Source organism: Hypanus sabinus, chromosome 7 (assembly GCF_030144855.1).
Source record: "Hypanus sabinus isolate sHypSab1 chromosome 7, sHypSab1.hap1, whole genome shotgun sequence".
NCBI lineage: Eukaryota > Metazoa > Chordata > Chondrichthyes > Myliobatiformes > Dasyatidae > Hypanus > Hypanus sabinus.
The window spans coordinates 105,671,385-105,681,823 of NC_082712.1; the positions used below are offsets into that span (position 1 = coordinate 105,671,385).

Here is a 10,439-nt window from a genome sequence, read left to right on the forward strand (position 1 = left end):
TGAGGGGGGGGGGGTCAGTAGACCCAGTCGGAGAGAGAGAGAGATACGTGCCAAGTTGCAGGTACCACCAGCGATACAGAGTAAAGACAACAGCGACTATTGTCTCATGGAGACCACTTGTAAAGCCCTCGGGCAAGGTGGGCTGGTTGAGAGAGAGATTGCATCATCCCAACCTGATTGACACCTGCGACCCCGTGAGGAAGTATAAAGGAGAGTCTCAGGGGGACAACCCCTCAGACACACCAAGAAGACATGAGAGAGTGATCCCGCAGTAGCGGGAAGCCATTCTGAAGGAAGCCACGTGCGTTAGATTCCCGGATTGGAATTTGTGGCTGGAATCACAGGAAACTGCTTTTAACTAACATCGGGGAGAGGAAACCAACGCTCCCCCGATTTTTCACGGAAGATTCATCGAGACTCGGCAAGTTCTTTCTCTTCTCCCCCCCAATCTCTCTCTCTCGGGCGCCCCCCGAAAGAACCCAGCGATTTTCAACAGGCTGAGACCGGCACACATTCAGAGTGACTTTTATATTTCCAACGGACAATCTATTAACCCCTAGACATCAACAGAGCTCATTTAAGAATGATGATTATTAATATACCCGCGCTTTAGATTGAGTGTTGACAATGTGACCTATCTGAATGTATGTATTAACCCTACCTTTGTGTCCCTTTACGAATAAAACGTTTGAAAATAGTGACAACAGACTTCAACAGACCTCTCTATCTTTGCTGGTGGGTTATCCAGTTACGGGATACGTAACAACATAAAGTGTAAAAGGGAGTTGAGAATTGATATTAGACCACTGAAAAAAGATGCTGGTCAGGTAGTAGGGGTGACAAAGAAATGGCAGATGAACTTAATGGATACTTGGCATTTGCCTTCACTGTGGAAGACACTAGCAGTGTGTCAGAGGTCCATGAGAGTCAGGGAGCAGGAGTGAGTGCTATTACAAAGGAAAAAGTGCGAGGCAAGCTCAAAGGTTTTAAGGTGAATAAGTCACCTGGGCCAGAGGCCTGAGAGAGGTTCCTGAAGAGATAATGGATGCATTGATCATGATCTTTCAGGAATCACTTGACTCTGGCATGATCCTGGAAGGCTTTAAGATTGCAAATAACACTCCACTCTTTAAGAAGGGAAGGAAGCAAAGAAAGGAAATTATAGGCCAGTTAGCCTAACCTCAGTGGTTGGGAAAGTGTTGGAGTCCATTGTTGAGGATGAGGTTTCAAGGTGCTTGGAGACTAATGATAAAATAAGTCAAAGTCAGTATGAGGTTTCTGTAAAGGTTAATCTTGCCTGACTAATCTGTTAGAGTTCTTTGAGGAAGTAACAAACAGGGTGGACAAAGGAGAGGCAGTGGAAGTCATTTACTTGGATTTTCAGAAGGTGCTTGATAAGGTGCCACACATGAGGCTGCTTAACAAGTTAAGTCCCTATGGTGTTACAGGAAAGATACTGGCATGGATAAAGGAATGGCTGATGGCAGGAGGCAGTGAGTGGGAATGAAGGGCACATTTTTTGGTTAGCTGCCAGTGACTAGTGGTGTTCCTCAGGGGTCAGTATTGGGTCTGCTACTTCTCACATTCCTTTTTTAAAGATTTAGATAATGGAATTGATGGCTTTGTGGCAAAGATTGCAGATGATACAAAGATAGGTGGAGGGGTAGGTAGTGCTGAGAAAGCAATGCGATTGCAGCAAGACTTAGACAAATTGGAAGAATGGACAAAAAGTGGCAAATGGAATACAGTGTTGGGAAATGTATAATAATGCATTTTGGTTAATGCAAAGGTCCAATTATGCAGACTATTATCTAACTGGTGAAAAGGTTCAAACATCAGTGGTGCAGAGGGACTTGGGATTCTATGTAAACCATATAACAATTACAGCACGGAAACAGGCCATCTCGGCCCTTCTAGTCTGTGCCGAATGCTTACTCTCACTCCATAATTCAAGATAGATGTTCAGAAATAGGCAATGTGTAATAGATGTTGTGGAGGTATTCCTGCAGTATTGTGTACATTTTTGTTCGCTCTCTTATAGGAAAGATTTTATTAAGGTGAAAGCGTGCAAATAAAATTTATGAAGATGTTGAGGGCCTGAGTTATAGGGCAGGCTTTATTCCTTTGAGTGCTGGGAACTGAGGCGTGATCTTACTGAGGTTTATAAAATCATGAGGACTATAGATAAAGTGGGTCATAACAGTTTAATGTGAGCGGGGAGAGATTTCAAAGGAAGCAGAGGAGCCACATCTTCACACAGAGGTGGGGAATATATGGAACAAGCTACCAGAGGAAGTATTTGAGGCAGGTATAATAACAATTTTTAATGACATTTGAGCAGGTACATGAATAGGGAAGGTTTCAAAGGACATGGGCCAAACACAAGAAAATGGGACTAGTTTAAGTGTGCACCTTAATAAGTTATGCTGAAGTGCCAATAACCATGCTGTAGAACTGTCATGACTTTGCTGTCTGACTCTAAGGCTAAGAGTTTTTATAGGCATTTCAAGTGAACGTTCATCTACAGAAGTAAGTCTGCGAAATTAATGGAAAATAAGGAAGTGTTCGATTGAGTTAAACATGTCCTTTGCATTAGGTTTCACAAGTGAATCTGAAGAAGTGCTGTTAATTGGGAATGGAAGGCAGGGAGCATTTATGGAAAACTACTATCAGCAGGACAGGAACACTGAACAAATTGTTGGAGACATGGACTAATGTCTCCAGGTCCTGATAAGCTTTATCTTTTAAGGACCTTTATAAGTGTCTTAAAATTCAGGTCAGCCACTGTCTTATTAAATGCTGGAGCAGGCTCCCGGGCCAACTGGTAGCCCCAACTTGTAGGTTCTTATTTTAAAATTATTTCCCTAATCAACTAAATTCCTTAATCTAAATCTCTGATTATTGGTTCTGATAAAATTCTGTAAAATATTGCCTATTTCTCAGTCACTTGTCACTTAAATTTTCTCATAACAAAGGGTAATATCTCACTTCAGCCCTAGACTTCATGCTCTGCTGCAACACACACAAAATGCTAGAAGAACTCAGCAGGTCTGGCTGATCCATAGATTTTGCCTGACCAGCTGAGTTTCTTCAGCATTTTGTGAATGCTGCTTGAGATTTCCAGAACCTGCAGAATCTCTTATATCTCCAGTATGCTCTTTGATGATCAGTCTGGCAGTGCCTCTGAATTTCCTTACATTGATGGTAAGAATGATATCCTTTCCCTTTGAAGTGTCATTTATCTGTGTTCAATCCCTGGGTTAAACGTGTTAGTGATATTTCTGTAATCCACTGGGAAATAATTTGACTTTTTCAGTACTCACAAGGAGGGAAATAGAGTTCAATTGGTGACATTTAGTAAACACAATGTATTCTATAAATGTCAATAATTTTTCAACAGAATCTCGTATCCTATATCGCACAGTAACATTATCATTTTGGGGCAAGTTATTCTGCACAGCACACAGTTGAATAAATGTAATGTATAGACCCTATGTATCATGTATAGAATTAACTCCCAGTTTATATAACAGAGGCTATTGTATGTATTATATGGTCCGGAAATATTCTCTTTCTTTCTTTTTCAATTTTTTTATTGATTTTCACATATACATATAAAAAAACATAACATAATAATGAGTAAATTATGAATACAATAGACTTGAAGTCACGTTGATAATAAGATAACAATATCCTATTAAACATCAGCAGAAAAAAATACCTTAATCAATCAAGTCCATATGATTATATATGAAAAAAACAAAAATAACCATTAAAAGAAGAAAAAATTTGAAAATATGTGAAAAAAGTATATATTAAGAAAAATAAAACACTAAACTAAACTAACATGGGCAATAGTAATAGCTTACAAGTATATGATAGTGTCAAAAAAAACTCCAGAACTCCATACCTGAACATGAATAAGCAGAAAGAAGGTCTGGAAAAGGCCAAATTAATTCATATGAAAATGTCGAATAAACGGTCTCCAAGTTTCTTCAAATTTAATTGATGAGTCAAAAATAGTGCTTCTAATTTTTTCCAGCCTCAGATAAGAAATAGTTTGAGAAAGCCACTGAAACGTGGTAGGAGGATTTACTTCTTTCCAATTTTGTAATATAGACCTTCTGGCCATTAATGTTACAAAAGCAATCATTCGTCTGATTGAAGGGGAAAACTGATTACCATCTTCATTTGGTATGCCAAAAATTGCAGTAATAAAATGAGGTTGTAAATCTATATTCCAAATTGAGGAAATAGTAGTAAATATGTCCTTCCAATAATTATGTAAACGGAAATATTCTCACAGCTTCAGAATGATCTGGTACAATTCCATGCAATAACATAGTTTATGTCATCTATGGAGATTTCAGTCTGAGCTTCTGTTAATCGCTGATACAACCAATCTTCTCCTTCCTACTATTGTACATCCAAATATGCAAGTACATGCTCCAAGTTAGCATAAAGCCTTTGTACTTACCATGAGAGCATCTTCCCTGTTCCACATTAGAGTCAGTCCAAATTTCCCATACAGCTTGGTGTATTGAACATTCTGTTCTACATAGAAACCAGGGCCAAAATAAGGAAGCGAGACTCTGAAAAAAGATCAATTCAGTATATATTAACAAATCTCCTGCTTGATGCTACACTGAAGTTATTGAGCATGCAATCAGACTCTTTGGCCCTTGCTGACCATCTATCCCTTTCCCAGCACTTGGTTCATAGCCTTCTTCTCCCAACCCTTCCCACAGTGTGTCCATGATGTCGGCTATTCCCTGAGTGAAGAAATTCTTTCCCATTAAACCTCTAACCCCTTACATTAAACCCATGTCCTCTGGTCTTAGAGTTCTTGGCAAAGGGAAATACACCCTCATTCTCCTCAACTACAAGGGAAACAAATATTCCATCCCAAGTATCTTCCTGGTGAATCCCTTCTGGTGCAATCATATCTTTACCATTATGCACACCTGTGGCCTTACTGATGTTTTACAAAGATATACCATAACCTCCCTGTTATTATATTGTTTACTAGTGTATGAAGGCTAGTATCATACATACCTCCTGAACTATCTTACTTATCTGTGTTGTAAATTTTGGGATCATTGGACTTACTTCAAAGCCCCTCTGAAAGCCCATCTTCAGCATTTGGTTTATCATAACTGCATATCTGTTGTGACCTGATTTAGGTCAGACATGAGCTGAAAGTTCCCTCTGTGTACAGGCTGAGGAAGTTCAGAGTGAATCAAATTTGTGTAGATTCAACTTTGGCGAAAGTAGCACAGCTCCAAATGGGTCACTTTCTCTGGGACCTCCCCAGCCAGACAAACTACCAAGAGTCAGTTCTGATCTCTTTAAAGATCCCTTAGGTGAATTGTTCCACATAAGGGCAACAATTATACAAGTGCCCAAGAAGAGCCGTTTGAGTTACCTCAATCCATATTGTCCAGTAGCACTCACATCTATGGTGATGAAATGTTTTGAGAGGTTGGCAATGGCTAGAATCAACACCTGTCTCAGGAAGGACCTACAGTAGACACAATCTCAATGGCTCTTTGCGAATCAGCTAGATGATACAAATACCTGTGTCAGGATGCTGTTTATTGCTCAGCATTTAACACCATCATTTCTACAGTCCTGATCGAAAAGCTTAAAACCTAGGTCTCTGTACCTCCCTCTGCAACTGGATCTTTGACTTCCTAACCAGAAGACCACAATCTGTGTGGATTGGGAATAACATCTCCACTTCAATGACATTTAACACTGGCACTCCACTGGTGCTTAGTCCACAGCTCTCTCGACACCCATGACTGTGTGGCTAGACATTGCTCAAACAGCATCTGTAAATTTGCTAATGATACAGCCATTGTTGGCAGAGTTTTAGATGGTGATGAAAGGGCTTACAGGAGTGAGACATACCAGTTACTGGAGTAGTGTCACAGCAACAACCTTGCACTTAGCAACAGCAAGACCAAAAGCTGAATGTGGACTTCAGGAAGGGTAACACAAGGGAACACAAACCAATCCTCATAGAGGGATCAAAAGAGGAGAGAGTGAGCAATTTCAAGTTCCTGGGTGTAAATATCTCTGAGGTCCTAATTTGGACATCGCATAATGATGGAGCTAGAAAGAAGTCAAGTCGGCAACTATATTTCATTAGGAGTTTGAGGAGATTTGGTTTGTCAACTAAAACACTCAAAAACTTCTACAAATGTACCATGGAGAGCCTTCATAGTATGAAGACATCTTCAAGGAGCGATGCCTTAGGAAGGCGGAGTCCATCATTTAGGATCCCCATCAGCCAGGACATGCTCTCTTTTTTCCATTGGGTCGGAGGTACTGAAGCCTGAAGGAGCACACTCAGCGATTCAGGAACAGCTTCTTCCCCTCTGCCAGCCAATTCCAAAATTGACATTGAACCATGAACACTATATTATTACTAGTTCTGATGAAGGGTCTTGAGCTGAAACATTGACTGCTTCTTTCAACGGATGCTGCCCGACCTGCTGAGTTCATCCAGCTATTTTGTACATCTTGCTTTGACCACAGCATCTGCAGTGTACATTGTGTTGACTTTTCTATAGATGCTGCCTGGCCTGCTGATTTACTCCATCATTTTGTGTGTGTTGCTTGGATTTCCAGCATTGCAGATCTTCTTGTTTGTGATTGAACATGACCTCACTACATTTTTAGTTGTTACTTTGCACTACCTATTTTACCTTAGATATTTAGTAGACAGATATAAACAATGTATTTTTCCTATATTTTTCCTCTATGTTTATTTATCATGTATTTCATTGACCTGCTGCCATAAACTTACCAAATTCCAGGATATATACCAGTGATATTGAATTTGATTCTGATTAGGCAATGCTCCAGAATTCTCTCTCTCACCCTTCCTGTCGTCAACTTGCCCTCCAACTTCTTCAAATAACTTCCTTTCATCGACCATACTAACATGCAGTTTGATCAAATTCTATTTTGAGATGACTTACAATGTTAAAATATATTGTTTAAACGAGTTACTGTTACTTTAGAATCAGAGTCAGGTTTTATTATCACTGACTTCTCCAATGTGAAATTTCTTGGTTTGTAGTACAAAATTATTATAAACTGCTAAAAAAAAGATCTGAGAAATAATGTTTTCTCACAGTGTGGGTGAAATTTGGAACATGGAGATACACTCAACCATTAAGGAGCATCTCAGCAGGCAAATAATTCATCAAGCCTTTGAAGCCAGTGAATCTACTACGGAGAGAGACGGGTACAGTGGTCAGTATAGACAAGGGTTGTTGAATAGTCTGTGTGGATCTCATGGAGTATATGAGTTGAGAAACATTACCTAAACCTGCAGTCTCAATTCATATATTTCACTTCTCTTTATGGCTATAGAATGAGGCATGCAGCTGTTGAGTCTATGGTAGCTCTCAGTGTAACCCCATTCTCTCTTTTATTTCTCTGCCCTCTAACTCACACCCTCCTAGCTGCATTCCACTTCCACTCATTACACTAGCAGCCATTCAAACCACCGACCTGCATGACCTTGGTTTACAGGTGCAAAAAGGTGCACCAGGTAGAATCCCAGTTGGTCACTGAGAGGATTTGCAAGCTCCACATAGAAAGCACCCAAGGTCAGGATTGGACCCATGTCTCTGGAAAGGGAAGGCTGCATCACAATCTGTGCCATCACAATGCTGCCAGTGTGCTATGAGTGAAAGACCAAAAGGAACACAACAAGGTGTTAGTCGTTCTGAGTTTGAAAGACCCAGGTTTAGTTGGGGTGAGGTGAGTCAGGAAGAGTAAACACAAAGTACACTGCAGATGCTGTGTTCAAGGGGTCTTGGTCTGAAACGTTGATTGCTTATTTCAACGGCTGCTGCCCGACCTGCTGAGTTCCTCCAGCTTGTTTGTACGTGTTGAGTCAGGAAGAGGTTTTGGCTGAGAACTTGCAATTACAAACCTAGTCATGGCCCAGGACAAAAGTACCATGTGTTCCCAGGCAAGCCTTGCATTAGGAAAAGCACTTCCTTTGCACAGTCCATCAAAGCACGTCATTTAAGCATGGTGAACATGAAGGATTAGGATGGAGGAGAAGGGCTCAGGTGCTGAGAGGTAGAGACTGGAGATCAACCATAAGATATAAGACATAGGACCAGAAATAGGCCATTTGACCCATTGATCTGCTGCAGCATTCAATCATGGCTGATGCTTTATTTCCTGCCTTAGCCCCACTCCCTGGCCTTCTCCCTGTAATCTGTGATAGCATATCCAATCAAGACTGAAGAAATGGTATCATGATCATATTGAATCATTAAACTCTGAACATTTTGATTTTGTTACAAGACTTGCCTGATACTACGTAGTGACATAGAACAGGTCCTGAGAACAACACCTGCCTGATGTTGAACTCGCTAATTTTAACTGGATTGGTTTGCTGGTAATGATCATTGAGGTTAAGTAGCTTGATGAGGTACATGTCTTGGCTCATGAGGAACAGCAGCCATTTGAGAAAAGTTTACGGTAGCTAGATGCGAAGACACCCAGCTGGATCTTTACTGTATTCTACAAGTACAGAATGCAATTATCCCAACTTAATAGGTTGAAAATCCAATAAGATCCACAATGACAGACCATAATCCATCATCAAAGACAGAAATTGATTCTAAAGATAACTCAGAAAACAAAAGAAGAGGAGCAAGAGACATTTTTTCAAGTAAATATCTATGGGTAGACATGGTTAGACCTAGACTACCGAGGATCCCACATTTGTCCAGTACTGATACTAAACATACATTTAATTGAAAATAACTGAACTTACATTTCATCACTGATGACCATAAATTTTGGTGTCATGTAAATCACAATATCCTTGATTTTTGCTGTGATGCCATGTATTTTGGGATGCCCCTTGGAAATTGTGCGTTTAATATGAATGGAGAATTCTTTATATTGTGAGTTACAGTCAGTCACAAAATTATAGTCACAAGTTCCTGGAAACTGGTAAACATCCCCATCGAAGGTCTTGAAGTGATTGTTTCCCCAAGTACTGCAGACATGGTCCCGATGGTTTGGCAGTCTGGCTGTGAAAGAAAGTGATGCAAACTTAGAAATGGGGAAGAAAGAAAATAGTAAGTAGTAACTGCAGTTTGGAGTCTCAATGTACAAATTACAAACTGAAATATAGATTAAACTGTATTTCTTCATTGTCATGCCATAATTGTATAACTTTTTCTATTAATCTCTATCTATATCTGCACTGAATAAATCACTAATAACTTTGTGACAAATTAACTTAACTATTATTACATTACAAAGAAAATGAACTTTTTAGAACTCATACTCACCATGTTTGATTTCCACACCAAGTGTACAGGAGAAAGCCCAACTAAGCAACCACACCTTGATAGTCCATGGGCCCATGATACACCAGGCAAGAGGATGTGCAAACTTCAAAGCGTAATCACTCAATGCTGCTCCTTTTAAACCATTTCTTTAGGCCATAAAATTTATTATGGGGTGTGGTTGTAAAGAGCATGTTAACCTTCCCAGTTTCAGTGTACATATGTGGCCACTTCTAATGCAATAGGTGGAACCATTGTGCACTTCATCTGTTCGGGTCATTCTCTGCCAAAAGTATCATGCATGCTCTGCAATCACACTATGGGACCTGTGATGTACCACAGACATATCCTTGTGTGTTCATCTTATGTTAAAATGGAGTGTATCTGAGTAATTCTGCAACCTAACAGTACAGACTATTCTCACTTATGGAGTTTTACAGCATGGAAAGAGGCCCTTCAGCCCAAATTGTCAATGCAGACCGAGGTACCTATTTCCAGCATTTGGCTCATATTCCCTCCCTATTACCCTTGTTTTGCATGCTGTCAGTTATAGGTCATAACAGTTCTGTGAGCAATCCAGAGATTGGACCAGTGATCCAGAGACATGTGTTCAATTCCTACCGTGGCTACTTGGGAATGGAGAAACTCTTTAAATTAAATAAACCTAGAATAAAAAAAGATCAAATCATCCATGAAGATCACAAATTCATTGTGAGGTTGCCAGGTAGTCAAAACAAAATCACTTTCCTTAGCCAAGTCTGACTTGTATGTGACTTCAATCAAATGACATTATAAAATGATTTTTAACTATAATGTGTTAACTGCTAACAACAGAGAAAACTCTAAAAAGCTGGGCAAATCCCAAAGCAAATAGATGCCAATCAAATTCTGCAGTAAATGGTCAGATGGCAAACAGCACTGGGAAGGTTGCTGACTAAGCCATCTGCAACAGAAGACTTGTAAAGATGTGTAGTGGAGAGCATGTTGACTGGCAGCATGACAGCCTGGTAAGGAAACACCAATGCCCTTAAATGGGAAATCCTACAAAAAGTAGTTGATACAGCCCAGTACATCATGAGTAAAGCTCTCCCCACCATTGACCAC

At 40.0% G+C, this 10,439-nt stretch overlaps 1 protein-coding gene across 1 annotated transcript in view; it reads right to left on the reverse strand.

Annotated features, from left to right (window-relative positions):
- The window catches only part of LOC132397523 (mucin-2-like), a 232,308-nt gene extending 222,902 nt beyond the window's left edge, over nt 1–9,406 (reverse strand). The window contains exons 1-3 of the mRNA XM_059976354.1: nt 9,394–9,406; nt 8,813–9,074; nt 4,478–4,592 (exon numbers count right to left, since the gene is read on the reverse strand). Of these exons, the coding sequence (XP_059832337.1) occupies nt 4,478–4,592; nt 8,813–9,074; nt 9,394–9,406 (390 nt within the window). The remainder of the gene's footprint in view (nt 1–4,477; nt 4,593–8,812; nt 9,075–9,393) is intronic.
- Nucleotides 9,407–10,439: the final 1,033 nt, after the last annotated feature.